We start from the raw sequence: 17,905 nt of genomic DNA, 5'->3' as shown, positions 1-17,905 counted from the left end.
GTATGATTGCCATCACCTGTTTTAAACAGGTTAATTGATAAGAAAGGTGCTTCAACACAGGTGACGGCAATCATAGATTAAGAGGAAGTCCAGAAACAAAGCAATGTGTCCCTCCTGGAGAGGGTCATGTTGGGAGGTATGAAGTTGGTCTGATGTGTGGCCAGCATTAGTAGTATTGCACCAGTGTTTGCAAAACACCACCATTATAATGTGATCAACATACTCACAAGTGTCACAATCCCAGTTAACCTCCTGTACCAATCCAGTGTCTTCAGACACTAATCTATGTAGCGCACTAAAGATTGTCACATTCTAGGTATTAGTTTGTGCAGTACGGATGATGTAATGGCTAACAACATTACTGCCTCAGTACTGATGTCATGGAGTAAATTCCCGCAATTACCCTTTGTGGAGTTTGTGTATTCTCCCCATCCTTGCATGGGTTCCATCTAGGTACTCCACTATCTTCCTACATTCCAAAATTTAACTGGTATGCTAATTGGCTCCTGTCAAATATTAACGTGTGTGTGTGTGTATCTATGGGCATACTAAATGGGCCAATGGTTATTTGCTGTCAAATGTTATGTTACTATAGGGGTTGATGCATCAAGCAGTTAAGTTGATCATAGAAACCAGTGCATTTTTACACTTTACGACATGATACATCAACCCCTTTTCTTAATCACAGCACAACTGCTGTGGACTATATAGTCTACTAAATAGAAAACAAAAAACTTCAGTAATATGCTCACTAGTTTTTCAGAATCACAGCTGGATAAAAGCAGGTTTCCCATAGGGAACACCATGGGTTAAATAGATAGTGTCTGCAGTGGAGGGCAGCTTGTGATAAGCCACACAGACTACCTTATTTGGGAATGTGTCAGTTTCCTCAGGGCTGAGCAGCTGTATCAGATAGTTTCAGGCTGATGATTAACAACAAACCTTGCACAATGGTATGCAGTTAGTCACAAGCAATTCCACACCCCCACCCCCAAACAAAGAAAAGAAAGAAAATAATTGAACAATCTAAATAATGAATGATAGTGTTAATGGGATAGTTCAGAGTGTATGCCCTATATAGTTAGCTAGGGAGTTCAAGGGATATGTAGTTGACGATATTGCTCATGGAGTGAATAGTGTGTATGCACCTGCAGAGTGTTATCCAATCAGTGCACATCCCGTGTGCAGTAAGCTATTTATAGCAAGAGACAAGGTTGGGCATCTTAAATATTAAACTGCTCATAGTGATGTGTGTATGGGAGAATAGACTAGATCTAGAGTCAAGATCTGAGCGGGCGATGGAGATGTGCAGGACCACTATCGCTCATGTGCATACACATGACATGGTTCGATTTATACTTAGTTTCTAGGCAATCTAGACAGATTGCGTAGAAAGCAGGCTGAAATCACCCCATGTGTATGCCCCTTAAGGAGCAACCTCCAAAATCTGGAAGTTTACAGAAGCGTTCTAAAGGGTAAATTACTAACATGGGAGTTCTATTTTAGATGGGATATTGCCCTTAGGAACCAGATTCTATTATGTTCTAAAACTGGGGTAGCCAACGCCTGTCCTTGAGAGCTACCAACAGTGCATGTTTTCCAGATCTCCTCACAGAATCACAAGTGAAGTAATGAGCTCCACATGTGGATCAATTAAAATGTGTCTGAGTAATGAGTGCACCTGTGCAGCTGCTTGGTTGTCTGGAAAACATTAACTGTTGGTAGCTCTCAATGTTAAAGTAATAAATATAATATGGTTGCTATGGGCAACATCCTATCTTAGTAAGTTTACCCCTGAAGGTGTGTGTACACAGTAGTATCCCCACTGCCACCAATATCAGCGGCAGCAGTGACCTGGCGCGGTCCAGCATCAGCAAGTGTATACCCCCTTGGCCCTCATTAATGCTCCATCTATGCATGCACAAATGACGGAGGGGGCCTTAACGACCTGCAGGAGTGTGCATCTACAGTTGTGATGAACAGAGTACACGCTGGGTAATTGAGAGATATTGCTCAGATGGACTAAAATGAGTTATCGCCCAGTGTGTACAGGGCTTGTGATGCTTATTGGACAACACTTCTACATACAAACATCTTTACATATATCAGACTGACCAGTAGATGTGTATACTAAATCTAGCTAACGCCAAAGGCCCTATTGTTCTACTTTGCTAAACAATTACATCTATCCTCAGACATGCGGGCGTGTCCCTTATTCAGTTCCTGGAATCAAAAAGGCCCCTTTTTACTTGCTGTGCAGCGTCATATTACCCAGCTCACATAAAGGGCTTGTCACAGCATTCCCACTGATAAGGGGCTACATAGCTGACATTCTTCACTTAAGCACTCAAATAGGAATTGGCAAAAGCTCAGGAATGAATATAACTGAGAACGTGCATACACCTAGCTAAAAACAGTGTGGACATAAGTGGTCTGCACGGTATATGGACGGTCATTAGGTCAACAGCACTTAGGTAGACTTGGGGTATTTCACTTTTTTTTTTAGAGCAGACAGTTGGTATTTTGGGGCAGATGTATTAAGCCTTAACAAGAAATAAATGCAAGGGTGATAAAGAGAGATAAACGTCCAGCCAATCAGTTCCTTACTGACTTTTTTTCAAACACAGCCTGTAATATGACAGTTAGCAGGTGATTGGCTGGATGTTTATCTCTCTTTATCATCCTTGCATTTATCTCTTGTTAAGGCTTAATACATCTGCCCCTTTATGCCCTACCTTCCACTAGGGCAGTGGTGTCAAACTCATGGACCTCCAGCTGTTGTGGCCGCAGAGTTTATAGATAATAGATTGCTAAAACTGTTGCAGGGCATGCTGGGATGTGTAGTTTCACAACAGCTGGAGGGCAAGGAGTTTGACACCACTGCACTAGGCTGTGGTTTTGAGAATAAAATAGTGTGAAGAGTGTAGCGAGGCACAATGCCCAAAGCATCATAATGTCGACTTTCTTTGATAAAAACGTGGAAAACCCCATGTTGACCTAGCCCATGTCACTCTTCCTATGTGTCGACATTGGCTCATGTCGTTCCAATGCAAGTCTACCTTAGTGCCGTCGACCCTTTGATCCATACCCTTCTGAAAAGACAACTGTATATACAGTTATTAAAAAATAAAAAAATAAAATAAAAAACACACCATGGTGGCTTCATGAACATTGAACATAATAGTTCACGTTGGATTCAGTGTATAATATAAATATCATATATAAACTTTTTCCAAATGCAAAAATTATCATTTACGTACAAGATGTGATCATGTTACAAGTGTGATAGAGTAGTGTTCTCCGAAGTCCAGACCTCACACCCTCCAAGTTCTTGGGAGTTTTATAAGCTGTATTGGCAACATAATTATTGCATTGGTCAGATTGATTCAAATACCTGTTCCTAAGCATGGATAGCCTTAAAACCAGGGACTGGAGAAGTGAACCATTGTCTTAGGCCAGGGGTAGGCAAGCTGTGCCATTAAAAAAAATAATGAAAAAAGGTCAATCAGTGCAGCAGGGTATTCTGGGATATATCGTTCCAGAGCACTAGGTGGGCTAGCATGTATAAAACTTAAAATTCAGTGTTTAGAGCAGAAAGTCAAAATTAGGACATCAAAAAGTCAACATTGAATTGGTCACAGTGTGCAGGAGGTCTGCTTGTAAAACACCAACATTTGGCACATAGTTGTTTCAGAGAGTTTGGCTGTGGGAGGAGAGCTTCGGCATTAGAGGAAGTTTTAGAGCAGACAGGTCCAAACTATGGCCCCTCCAGCTGTTGTGAAACTACAAGTCCCATCATGCCTTGCCACAGTTGTGTTATTAGGGAATGCTACAACTATGGCAAGGCATGCTGGGATATGTAGTTTCACAACAGCTGAAGGGCCACAGCTTGGACATGCCTGTTTTAGAGTATAGACATGCTCTCCACCACGTGCCACTAGATCTACCAGAAGTCACAGCTGAAGCCACCATACCAGGCAAGTCAACCGGGGAGGTTTTGTCTACATTCGAAGCATGCTGACACAAACGCTGACCACATTATCAGTATCAACATGTGTGCCAAAATTATGACAGAACATACACCATCCTTTAAGAGGCCTACAAACAGGGAGATGTGCTGAGTGTTCTGAGAAATGCTAGATCATTCAGCTCCCAGCAATGTGTCAGCACTATGGGGGTTATTATGATTAACTTGGAAAGGCACAATCACTCTCTAATTTAGTTTTCGTTTAGTAATTGAGTTTCTTATATAGCGCAGCAGATTCTGTTGCTCTTTACAATAGTAGACAGTGATAAAACAAACTGGGTAACAAGAAAGATGGACAAAACCATCTGAACTGCAGGTGGGACTGAGGTAACATGTGCAGAGAGTTAGATTTGGGTGTTTTGTTTCTGTGCAGGGTAAAAATACTGGCTGCAATAAAGATATCAGTTTAAAGTACACCCCCCCCCCCAAATCTAACTCTCTGCACATGTTACATCAGCCCCACCTGCATTGCATATTGTTTTGTCCATAACAGAATGATTGTGCCTTTCCGAATGAATCAGAATAACCCCCTATGTGAGAACACTGGCCCTGCCTGGCGATTAAATAGATTTATACAGCATGCTGGATATTAATCACTATGGCCCTTACACACGGAGCAATGTAGGGGCATTTTTTTTTTTTTTAAATGATCTAGGGTGAGATTGCTTAGAAAATGCCCTGAAATCTGGTGTGGTATGTGGTCCCGGCAGTCATTAGCCCGACTCAGACAGCATGGCAAGCGCAACAATGCCCCTTGCGGGCTCGCCAGCTCACTACCTATTCTATTCTCCCTCTATGGGGGTCGTGGACCCCCACGAGGGAGAATAGCCGGTGGCCGTCGGGACCCTTGTGTCGGGGTTTTGACTGTCTGGATCCAGACTGTCGGGAAACTGTACGGCACCCCTGAAATCACCATTTCTCCATTCAGGCATCTATAATCAATATACTTCCTTTAGCGTGGTTCTATTTTGTTTAGAACCACATACACACACAGTCTAACATGGGGATGCGGTGGAAATACTGACGCCAGAATCCTGACCGCCGCAATGCCAGCACTCCCTCTATGGGTGCCCCTCCTGGGCTCGCTACGCAGCGAGCGAACCCCGCCAACCCCCTTGTCGGCATTGCGGCGATCGGGATTCCGGCGTCGGTATTTCTACCGCCAGGATTTCATACTGATCCCTTAACATGACATGTGTGAATTTGCTGCAGGGTGACTTTCTAGTAACGAATTAGCATCATAAATATAAACGTAACTTACCACTTTGTGTGGACACTAGTTCAGAGTCTTGATCTTGCAGGGTTGTTACCAAAGCTACATTTAAAATCCTGAGATGGAATTGATCAAGTGATGCTACCAAAATTAAGTGGATGCTAACAAATTTCAATTACTTAATACTTTTAAAAAGAGACATCTGCATCAGTTACACATCACTATTTGAATAAATAAATCCAGAATGTACACTTTCTTTTAAGTAAAATCAAAATTTATTGTAATACAAAAAAACCCCCTAAATATGGTAAAACCTTGAGCCTTTGCAAAGATATGAAAAATCTACAAAGCACTTGAAGTTATAAAAAAGTAACACAGGATTACAGCTCCAAACTCAATTCAATGTGACAAAGAAAGGAAATATAAATAGACACGCTTAATTAGGTTATCAGCTGAACTTAAACCCAAGTGGTTAGAAGCTGTTACAAGTTATTTTAGCTCAGCACAGCTTTCAAGTGGTACATTCCCTGGTCACACACAAGCATGAGAACTCAAACTAATGTGAAAAAAGGGAAATCAAAAGTTCACCTTTGATGAAAATAAAATGCACCTAAAATAAGCCTGGGACAGTTTTTCTGGTGGGACAAGGCTGCAATCAATAACGCACAAAGAGGTTTCAGAAAGCAGTCATGGACCTAGTCACCAAAATAACAGGTTAAATTGTGGGATACATTGAGCACCTGAGCTACAGTTACCATCTAAAACAAAACTATTCAAAATTAGCATGAATCATCAACTGGAATCTACACCAGAGCCCTGAGGGAGGGAGATCTCATACTTGTAGTGCCTCTTCGGGATGATGGGTGGTGGGAGATGATTTAGGAATAAGTGTCCCTTGACATACATTCCCTTTTACATATACCTACTGCAATAACCATAAAGAAATGTTTTGTGGGCTGAAGCAAAGTTTTTTGAGAGAGCAATAAATTTACTAAGGAAGAAAGACACCACTGAGGCATGAGGCTGGTGTCACTGTGCCTCACACCTCAGTGAATCATTTATCAACCTTGGTTCAGCCCACAAAAATGTTTGCCTCAGTAATGTATAAGTAATAGGTACCTTAGCAAAACTACATTATGAACTTTTTAAAACACCTTAAATGGAAAAAACACCAAAACAAACCACCTTTGGTTCATAAAGAGAATGCAACAAAAGTAAATTCTATGCCTACAAAATAGCCCTTGAAAACAGACAATCCTAATATAAGGCTGTTACAGGGAGGAAGCACTTGCAACGTAGCACTAAAAGAAAAAGTGGAGTAGCTACGCATCGTAAATGATCACAGTATGGGGTCTTTTATGCATAAATCTGTCACAAGCTGAAAAAAGATTTGGTTTGTTAGAGAAAAATCATTGTTACAATTTGTGCAAACACCCTTAAAATCTTGCATGTAAAATTAAATTATACTGCCTGCCATCGTTAGTCTCTAAGTGAAAATCCAGAAAAGGAACTGCCCTCCTGCCCGGCCTCTGAAAGAAATAAGCTCCAAATCACTAAGGCCAACCACTGACTTATCAGATCTACAATATCAATAATACCAGGTGTCAGGTGACCTAGCTACATAAAATAACCATGAAGTGTTTCCAGCAACTAAAGCTTAATTCAAATTAAACACACTGCAGTGTTAAAACCAAATCAATCATACAATATGAAACTGCAGAAAAGAAAACAGCAATTAAAAATGTATTATACTCTAGTAAGAGCGCATTATTGTACACCTCTCCCATGTTCACAGAAGAAGCTGATTAGTGTTACGCAATATGCATCTTATTGAATAAATTGATAGGTGTAATATTTCAGTCCAAGCTTGCTAAATTCTCACATTTTATATTCTTAGGATTTAAACTCAGCGTGTCATATAGGTTATGTGCAGTATATATTTAAACAGTCAGAATTCAATAATATATAGTTATATACTTATTTGGAAATTTGTGGTTAATACAATGCATGCTGAATTTAAAAGGGGAATTTCAGCTAAATTATTTTTTACCCCTAACATTGATAAATCCACTCAGGACCTCCAGATTTAAATAGGTCAGAGGTGAATTAGGGGCAAAAATGATTTAGCTAGAGTTCACCCCCAAGTTAGGATTAAATGCATAGACTGAGAAATATCACCTTTGGTGGTCGCATATAGTAATGTTAAACAGCCAGGAAAAAAAAAAGGGGGGAGGGGGGGGCAGACATACATGGCTTAGCAAATGCTGCATTTGATTAATGCTGGCAGTGGAAATGAACACTGGGTGTTAGTTCGTTCTGAGTCAGTATCTGGAAGCAGTGTAAAGCAGGAAATAGCAACTGTAAAAGGTCTTTATATACTCTCCATGGCTTTAAATTCACTAAGAGCCTGTACGGGGTTGACGTGTTTCTTCTGGGATGCCCGCTTTATTTTAGTTTGGGTCTCATCCTGCTTTTCTCTCTTGACAAGGGGCTTTTTTTCTGGGGCCTTCATTTTCCATGAGACAGCAGGGAGGTTTAAAGACGCCATGCCCTGGGACTTCTGATACTTTGTAGAGGCCACATAAGAGGCTTTAACGGTTTGCACGACAGCATTCATTAAATTCTTGGCAGCTTGGATCAGAGACATGGCACTATCTGCGCCAGAGACAACCAACTCACCACCAAGATTCTGCACTTCAGCTTTAACTTTGCTGCAAATATTTAACTGGTGGCAGTATAAGGCAATGCGTTGCAAATAAGCCAACAGGTCTTGTTTACATGCAGAGTCAGGGCAGTGGTCAGCAATAGTACGTCCCAATTTGTCCATTCGGGAACCAGCTTCTGCAATTTTCTTAGCAGCGCCAATGACATCAGATGCATTTTTCAGAGGTCCTTTCCCCCTAGTAAAGTCAGTCATCTCCATCATTATCATGCACATCTGCTTAGCCAAAACAATGATGTCATTGCCATTGTCATCCCATTTGGAGACTTCAGCATCCAGCTTACTCTTTTCTTCCTGGAAGCTTGCAACCTGTTCCGCAATCTTTTCTTTTTGTTCTTGAGGAAGCTGAGCCATGAGCGCTCTAGCACTTTGCCCAGCAATCAGCTGATCATCTTCGGTCTGGACACTAGTGCGGCTTCTCACATCAAAGTCCTCTGTCTCAAAATCAGAGTCATCCAATTCTTCTGGCGTTCTGATCATTAACACCGCTTTACGGATGTCACGGATGCCATCATACACCAGCCTAGAAGCATCAATGAATTCATTTTCATCCACTGGTTGATTGGACTCTCCACTAAGCGAACTGGCAGCAGCTTCAACTTGCTCTGCGAAGCGTGGCATAACCGTATCTGCCAAGAGTTTGGTGGCTTCAATCACCCGTTCTGTGTAGATGCCGGCTTCGTAGTTATCCATTTCTAAAGTGACAACATGCATCACTCTTGCGGCACGGCCACGTATGGCGCCTGCAGTGCGATCTAGTCCATCAACATCTCTTTCCTGGAGAGCTATCACACACTTATTGACATCTTCCAAAATGTGATTTTCTGAGACCGCCAGAAAGTCATCGATAGAAGTAATATCATCAACAGCATCTGTTAGGATACAAACTTGCCTTTCCCACTGATCTTTGTAAATGTCCATGTTATCCAAAGCGACTTTACTATGGGGCTTGGCTGCTAAGGCTAAAGCTGCATTTATGACCTGAGGGCAAAGGGCTTCAAGTTGGTTTGCAGACATTCGGACAATTTTAACACCATCCTCATTGTTGGAGATGGAGCATGCCAAGTTGGCCACCTCAATTAATTTAGTTGCATGTTCACGAAAAACTTGTGCATACTCCTTGACTTCTTTTTCATTCCCATTCTTGGCAGCTTCAATCAAAACAAGCAGAGGCACGTTGGTTTCAAGAAAAGAGTCAGAAACATGGTCCATGACTGCTTTACGCAGCTGCCTGCGCAGGTCTCTGGTCTTCCTGGTCATTTTATCTATGGCAGCATTGAGGGCATCACTTCTTTCTTTGCGACCAGCATTGCCCATGTACTCAGAGAGGAGATCTTGCAAGGCCTGCCTCACCGAATTACACTCTGCCACTATGCGCTCTCGGCGGTCATCACGGGTACAGGTGGAGTCGGCCATCAGGGCAGCACCGCTGATGATGCTCTCTAGCCGTTCCTCCAGGGATGGCCTGAACCTTTCCTCTGTGAAACCCTGGGGGTCCACAATGATCTGTTTGTCAAAGTTATTGAGGGCAATAGCCAGCTCACCTCCATGCTGTGCGGACACCTCCTCGGAAGATGTGGCCTGAGCTGCATTGGAGATGCCAGTGACCGCCTGCTGGAGCTGCTTGTAGATCAAGTCTCTGTTGGCCTTGTAGGCCGCCACATCGGGGTGCTGCAGGCAGGCCTGGGAGGCGGTGTACAGGATGGGGATGTTCTTCTGCAGGATGCCCCGGGCCGCGGCCATCTGGTCCCTCTGGCCCACGTCCTTCAGCTCCTGCTGCCGCTTTGCCGTCATGGCGTGCAGCTTGTCCACCTCTGCCTTGAGGGCTTTGTACTGGATTCCCAGGTCCTGCTCGGTGCCGGCGTTGCGCATCCGCCCTATGCCGTCCTCCACCACCTTCAGCTGCACCAGCAGCCGGTACACGTCGGCCATGTCTGCCAGGATGAGCAGCCGGGTGACCGCGGAGAGCAGGGTGCGGGCGGCCCGCACCACGTTCCCCCGCTTGACCGACGAGCACGGGTCATCAGCGAAGTCTCCCGAGGCCGACCGCATCACCTCGCCCTGCGTGCGGACATCCTCCACGGCCGCCGTCAGCTCCTCCCGCAGGAACGGGCTCTCCTTGGCGATCTTGTCGCCCTTGTCCAGGAAGTTCTGGGTGGCCTGTTCAACGGAGGCTGCCAGCACCTTGGCCTTCTTGGAGCGACCCTTTTTCTTGCCGGACGGGCCCTTGTTGCTGCTGTTCACCAGGGTGGTGACCTGCGTGACCAGGGGCTCCAGCAGCCGCTCCACCGCCAGCGTACGGATCTCCAGGCATTTCGGGTCCCACTTGAAGTTGATGTTGGCCGTGTTTATGCTCATGGCTGTGGCCGGGGTGCGCCGCTGCCGCTCGGGAGGAAGTTAGTGTACTGTGATGATGGGGCAGCTGCTCCCGCTGTCTAAGTACGTAATGTTCCGGGCTCCTCCCTGCTACTGCCGCTGCTGCATATAACACGGGATAGGTCCTGCCTCCTGCTGCGGGAAGTACACGCTGCTGCCCTGGGCCCACGGCTTCCGCCTCACCTAGTTCTCGCTCCCGCCCACCCGGGTGCAGCCCACATTCCTGCCGTGGGCGGTGGCTGTTGCTGCTGCTGTGTTGTAACAGCAGGGTGGGGGACGGGGTGCAGTGATGTGAGCGGCGCGCACAGCAGGAAGGGGCGGCTAGTATCGTCGTGTGACAGTGGTGGGATGGCCATCGTTGCCTTTGCCATCGATGGTTGCTATCGATGACAAAAGTGCAACTGGCCATCGATAGTGTATAACTATTCAATGGATGACCATCGATGGTTTTGTATATCGATGGTCATCCATTTTCTGTGATTGAGTGGCCTGTGGGCCAATCAAAATGCGGGGGCGTGGATTCGCGGGTGTCGGGGGCGGAGCTATGCTCCGTGTCCCTGCACTTTAGGGAAAAAGCAAAAACGGAACTATTCGTTTAAGCTATACATCGATGGTGGGAAACCATCTGGTTCTCCCCCATCGATGGTAAAACTATTAAACATCGGCCATAAACCATCGATAGCTACAGTGCTGCAACTATAGTACAAGACAGGACATTTATGCTGGGATTTGTAGCCCCGCAAGCACAGGGCATCACGGTTTTTACTTACAGTACATCTGATTTATGTCATGTCTTGCTTATTCACTATAAATTATTAAAATGAAATTATAAAATTCAAAGCTTTTTTTTTTTGTTGCATTTAAAATAGTTGTTTTCAATAAATCTAGTTCTGTCTGTGTTTAGCTTCCTCTGTACAGGTTGTATCTGTATGCTGCAGCCCTCACATACAGTGGATTCAGTTTCGGATTAAAAGCTCCTCTTTATAATGTAAACTCACACGAGCAGTACCCTCACTTCACATGAGCACAAATAATGTAAAATACAATGTAAACAATGTAAAATACAAAACCAGTGTTTGTGACTTTCAATCATAACATATGTGGACAAACAGAAGTCCATCACCACATAACTGACTCTAAAGTTGCATACACACGTAGCTTTTTTTTTCTGTTCTCCAAGCGATCTGTCTACATAATAAGCACGGATCGCTCCGTGTGTACACTCTATAGCGATGGCTCAAACATCTCAATCGCCCACGCAGATAGACAGTGCATGCACATCGCATGTATGTAGCGATGTGTGCTGAGGGATCTGTGCATGTGTACGGAGCTAAAGTATGACATTTAAACATAATTTATTTAATTTTAATATCTATTTTTTTAATTTCTCAATATTATGGCCTATGGGTACCCTAAAAAAATTCTGAGGGCACCATAATTCAAAAACGTTTGAGAACACTTGCACTAGAGGCTTCAATTTTTAAGCCAATAGCCACAATAATGTATCCTAGCTGTTTTCTAGGAATTACTAACATTACTGAGCAAGCCTGATCTGGTAACCTGAAAACTGTGACACTTGCTAGAGGGGCTAATAGACCAGAGATAGCAACAGCGCTGCTTCAGGCTTCACAAAAACATGTTGAAATAAAGTATTGGCTTTCCAAAGATTCTATGGGCCAGATGTACAAGCTTCAAAAAGTGATAAAATGGAGAGTGATAACCAACCAGCCAATCAGCTCCTGTCTGTCATGTTATAAGCTGGGTTTAAAAAATGACAGGTAGGAACTGATTGGCTGGCTGTTTATCACTCTCCATTTTATCACTTTTTGAAGCTTGATACATCTGGCCCTAAGCCCTGATTTTAATAGCCCTAGACCTTAACTGCTGCATCATTTGCATTGAATATCTAGTACTGTATTAGGTTGGTGATGTCACCCAGTATAAAGGTACACCCACAAGCTACCTTAAGCCACATACACACTAAACAAGTCCACACCCTCCTTGGGAGCGACAGTGAGGGGACCGATGGCCATGCTGCAGCTGCAGCATGGCCATTGTTAGTAAGTACTTCCCTCATCTGAAGAGAGGATGCGGGAGGGTGTCCTTAATGATAATGAGTGTACACACTAGCCAATATCATACCTCCCAACTGTCACGATTCCGTCGGGACAGTCCCGATTTTCGGGTCCTGTCCCGACGTCCCACCCGCGGCAGGCATTGTCCCGCTGCGGGGGGGTGGCAGTTGGGAGACCCCCCAATGTAGTAGAATAAACGCTGTGCGCATGCGCACAGCGTCTATTCTCGTATGAAAATGAGGTCGCGGCTAATTAGCATAAGCCGCACCCTCATTTGCATACGCCACGCCCCCTTTCGGGCGCTCGCGCGGCTTCGCCGCGCGAATGTCCCTATTTCTTCAAATGAAAAGTTGGGAGGTATGCAATATTGTGAACAATATCGCACAGAAAGACCCTCATCCATGCTACCTATGGCATTTGTCCGATTTTAGACTTTTTGGGGGTGTGTACAAAATAACTGTTAATGAAGTAAGTTTACCATCCAATAGACCCTGTGTAGTGAGGTGTTCAGCATTTCATGATTTGCATCCTCTACTTCAGGCATGTCTAAACTATGGCCTTTCAGCAGTTGTGAAACTACAAGTCCCATCATGCCTTGCCACAGTTTTGCTATTAGGGAATGCTAAAACGATGGCAAGGCATGCTGGGAAGTGTAGTTTCACAACAGCTGGAGGGCCATAGTTTGGACATGCCTGTTCTACTTGCAAGCATGTACATGCCCTTGTGTGATAATGGCTTGTTCTCTTGTATGTCGGGGGTGTCTCTCCCTATTTCCTGAACTTTCTGTACATGACCTGAAAGTAGTGAACTGAACAGTATACAGAGTGACTCATTGGTCAGTGATGTCGTACAGACTTTGTGTAGGAACACAGCAAGTGTAGTAATGAAATGTATTGCTCACATAGGTTAAGTATTGCTTTTTATACAACTATGGGCATCGAGTTCTACTTTTATACATTTTTCCATACATAAAAGTTACTACTGATTAGATTTAATTTAGGAAATTAACTCATGGTCTTGGTGCTGTGCGGCAGTAATGCTTACCTGTATGCCACCATGCTTCTTAAATGCAGTACTGCTGACTGATGTAGCCCGGTATGATACTGAAGTTTGCACTGGTTAGAATCAGGTCTGTACAACATTGTTATCCTTTATTTCTATGGTGCCACAAGGGATCCACAGTTTATAGAGGGTCTGATTCAGATCTTTTCGCTAGGCTGTGTATACTCGCAGCCTAGTGAACAGGTCAGCGCCTCCCCGCCGAACGCCCGTTCGAACTGATGGCCAAAATGTCTGGCGCAGAAAATGTATGGCTGGCGCAGATGTCACATGGAGTCAGCGCAGCCTGAGCAGGCACCGACCCACCGGCATTCCCAGGGGAACACCCAGTGTTTTCACGGCCCCATCCGATGGGGTCTGAATTAGGCCCAGAGTACATAAAAGAACAAGAAAAACAGTGACTTCCAGTTAAATACAGTAGAGGACATGTACGGGCTAAATAAACATGGCTGCATCAGAAGAGGACACTGTGAAAAGTACCAGCGTGGCAGAAAATGGCAGGATTTTGTGCCATTAGACAGGGGTGACACAGATGGACTACACAGTGAGAATAGAACAGAGGGTTAAGGTAAGATTTGGCTGGGTTTGGTGAAGAAGTGGATCTTGAGAGCCTTGAGAATACATAATGAGATTGTAGGAGGTGAGATTGTGTGGGAGGCTGGGAAGATGATCAGCTCAGTCTTAAGGTTCATACACACTGGCCGATTTTCCCAGTGTGGATGGACAGCGATGATAGATAAAATCTCTGGGCTGAAAATCGCTCAGTGCATACACACTAAGCACTTTTTGCCCATCTATTCGATTTTTCCGGGGATGGCTGACTTTCCATAGGAAGACACCAGGGAAAGCCATCCACCCCATCGCTCATCTGCTGGTAAATGAGCGAGGACCACCGGCGATGATGTGGGAGCGGGCATTAGCGTTCACTGCTCTTACACTCTGGGCAGCTTTTGAGGTGAAAGCAGCTCAAGCTACAAAACTGACCTTTAGAAAAGTTACGTTTAATAAACCGCTGAGACATTCAAGAAGAGATTGCAGAGAGACAGTTGGTTACACAAGTGAGGAGAGCAGGAGAGAGGTCAGGGATGGAAAGGTAGATACAAGGAATAAGGATGTCAGAGTTGGTATGGGGGAGGAGGGATTGTAAGGGAGAAGAGGTGGTTGGTTGCTGATGGTCTAGTGGGAAGGTGATGTTCTGACATGGAGTCAATTTTGGAAGTGAAATAAGTTGCAGTCAAGGGCAGAGAGTGAGGAGCTGGAGGCGGGCAAAGAGGCCCCGGGAGTTTTTAGACTGTGAGGAGATGAGGTTGAATTACTTTTTAGTAAGTGAAAGGGCAGCACTGAAGTGTAAGTTTGAAATGGAGGAATTCTGCCTTAGAGCAGGATTTCCTCAATATACACTCAGCAGTGTGTGAGCATTTTGCCTACAGGTTCCCATCCTGCCCCCCCCGAGAAGGAGGGCAAGTCTCGTGCATCACCATCGAAGCCCCCACTCCCCCTTCCCTGCTGGATAAAATCCTGAATTTTGTGGGTCCGCGGGGAGGGGGTGGGGCTAAAATGCCACAAATTGCTTGGTGACGTCAGCCTCGTCCCACCCCCAACACGTAGCCTCGTTCCACCCCCGTTTCACTCCTATCCGGGCTTCTCCTGGATAGGAGTGAAACGGGGGAAGTAGGCAGGTATGGCATTTTTGCAGGTATCTGGTGGCAGGGTTGAGTTGTTAGTTTGCGAGGGTGAATTGTGGATGGTGGAGTGACATAATCTACAGCAGAAGTACGAGATGCATTATATACGGAAGCAGCTTGTTCAGGACATGAGAGAGAGAGAGAGAGAGAGAGAGAATAAGAGATAGAAGTGAGTTGAAGAAGAAGGATAGGGAGGCGGTGTCAATAGCCTGAAAGTTACACTTAGTGATGGTAGTCTTAGGAGGTAGCAATGAAGAAGCAGAGAGGGATAGGTTAAAAGAGAGCAAGTGATGGTCAGAGAGGGGTTATGGGAAGTTGGGGAAATCAGAAATATCACAATGGTAGGTGATACCAGATGAAGTGAGCTTCCATGCACAACAAAGACTTGATTTACATAATTTGATCCTTTTCAGTATCTAAAACACCAGCTCAAAAGCAGGTGTCCAGTCAATCCTTTGGTGTCCAGTTTTCAATCCCGCCACAGCCCCCCAAATATCCCTGCAATGCTGAGTCGCCACCACCGCAAAGCTGAGTTTCAGCCTCCATCATCCCTTAGACTGCGTTTGCATATTTCACGATGCAACCTCAGTTTAAAGTTACGCATGCGCCCTGCAGAATTCGCAAGTACGCAGATTCACAAAAATTAGAATAGCAATTTTTCAAATCTGAGGGAGTTACTGAACTCCGCTCATATTAGGAATGGCTTAGTAGCATCTGGCACAGATGATCGGTGAGTAACGTATTCAAATACATTGTCACATATATTTCTATTCACAATGCACTTTTATATGTTTAATTGTACAAAATAAAAATACAACAATGACAACAATGGGGACCCAACCACAGTATCAGAGTAGCTTATTGAGAAAATTGAATTATTTTCCAGCACAATGCATATACATTGATTATCACAATTCATATTTTAGTATCATTATTGTTATAACAAACCTCTATCTTGCTTTAGGAGCAGCATTCAGCCCTAATAGATGATATAGCTAAACTGGAGCAGAAGAAGTGGGAAGCAGAGTCATTGGCCCAGAAGGTGCAGGACAAAGGAAATACGTTGGAGAGTAGGTTCTCAGAGAATGAAAACCAGCTGCATGAGGAGGAGCTAAAGTATCAGGTTAGTATGAATCCGTTTTCACAGGCCGAATCAAAAGTGCTCTCTTCACTCATATGTAGCCCATACACTTATGAGATATTGCATGCAATCATTCAATTTTGACCACATCTGTTCGATAAATCGAATGATTGTATGCACATTTTAGGGACCATGCGACACGACCCTCCGGTCAAATGTCGCATTGATAGATAGTATGCGCTGCACATAATATCTATGAAATTACAGGAGCCATCACATGTGGTTTTTAACCACATGCGATCGCTCAAATGCAAGCGGCCCAGTGTTTTAATTTTTTTTCAAGTTCTGCCACCGTGCCTACCCCCGCCACCTACTAGTGCTTTTTCACAATGCTACACTACTCCGCCACCCTCTGCCTGCCCTCTTCAATCACCCGATGTGCCATTGCAAGATTCTGAAAGTGGGCACTTTTTGCACCATAAGATGCAAACACTCTTTGATGTCGTGCAGCATCAGATCACATAAGTGTATGTACTTGTGTAAAGCCGGAATTTAGTTTCTTTATTATCAAAAGTATTAAGGGTGGCATTTATCATACAATATTTGCGGCTACATCCCTGAAAACACCCATAACACTGTAATGTACCAAAGGGGGACTGCAGCAGAAATCTCCAATCCCTGCTGCGATCCCCCCCTGCACCGCTGCCGTCCACATCCCCCCCACATTCTGAGATAGTGATAGCCCATTGTAGCCTATGGGCAGGGCCGCCGACAGGGGGAGTCTAGGGGTACTTGAGCCCCGGGCCTCATTGCTCTGACAGAGGGTAGGGCCCGTGCAGCTCTTTCCCCAGCACAGCACCCCTGCCCCTTTACTTGCCTTCGGCTTCTACACTCTACACAGCCTCACCGCTGACTGAACCGTGGTCACAGCACAGTACAGCGCAGCCACCCTGGCCCGCCCTTGCATGGATTGGTGAGGGTGACTACCATTTGAGAAGGTACTAAAACTTTAAATCATTATTACTATACATGAAGGGGGAGGGTGCTGTATTTATTTATATACCCACTGCCCACCAATGTTTATATATTTATACACCCGCTGCCCACCAATGTATATATTTTTATATGCCCACTTCCCACCAGTATATATATTTTTTATATATCCATTGCCCAGTGCCCATTAATGTATATATTTTTATATGCTCAGTGCCCACCAATATTTATATATTTATATGCCCACTGCCCAGCAGTGTATATCTATTTAAACACTACTACCCACCAATGTTTATTAATAATAGGTGGTAACGTATAGATTACTGGCGCAGGCCAGCAATGTATATGTTACCACTATTATTAATAAACATTGGTGGGCAGTGGTGTTTAAATAGATATACATTGCTGGGCAGCGGGCATAGAAAAATATATACATTGCTGGGCAGTGGGCATAGAAAAATATACATTGCTGGGCAGTGGGCATAGAAAAATATATACATTGCTGGGCAGTGGGCATAGAAAAATATATACATTGGGGGGCTGTGGGCATAGAAAAATATACATTGCTGGGCAGTGGGCATAGAAAAATATATACATTGCTGGGCAGTGGGCATAGAAAAATATATACATTGGGGGGCTGTGGGCATATAAAAATATATGCATTGCTGGGCAGT

The 17,905-nt window shown here is 44.4% G+C and overlaps 2 protein-coding genes across 2 annotated transcripts in view; one reads left to right on the top strand and one right to left on the bottom strand.

Annotated features, from left to right (window-relative positions):
* IFI35 (interferon induced protein 35) overlaps positions 1–17,905 on the top strand; it is a 77,623-nt gene that overhangs the window by 47,273 nt on the left and 12,445 nt on the right. Inside the window, exon 5 of the mRNA XM_083147551.1 lies at positions 16,122–16,280. Coding sequence (XP_083003677.1) covers positions 16,122–16,280 — 159 coding nt within the window. The remainder of the gene's footprint in view (positions 1–16,121; positions 16,281–17,905) is intronic.
* On the bottom strand, positions 7,479–10,668 carry CTNNA1 (catenin alpha 1). The gene has a single exon (XM_083147550.1). The coding sequence runs from the start codon at positions 10,318–10,320 to the stop codon at positions 7,612–7,614; it is 2,709 nt and encodes a 902-aa protein (XP_083003676.1). The 5' UTR covers positions 10,321–10,668; the 3' UTR covers positions 7,479–7,611.

The sequence above is a fragment of the Crinia signifera genome, chromosome 6 (assembly GCF_055691185.1).
Source record: "Crinia signifera chromosome 6, ASM5569118v1, whole genome shotgun sequence".
Classification (NCBI taxonomy): domain Eukaryota; kingdom Metazoa; phylum Chordata; class Amphibia; order Anura; family Myobatrachidae; genus Crinia; species Crinia signifera.
The sequence above is the reverse complement of the archived record's forward strand: the minus strand, read 5'-3'. Positions and strand labels throughout refer to the sequence as shown.

What these genes read in the sequence shown, in the direction of transcription:
- CTNNA1 (XM_083147550.1), bottom strand. Translation starts at nt 10,320, where the DNA reads ATGAGCATAAACACGGCCAACATCAACTTCAAGTGGGACCCGAAATGC.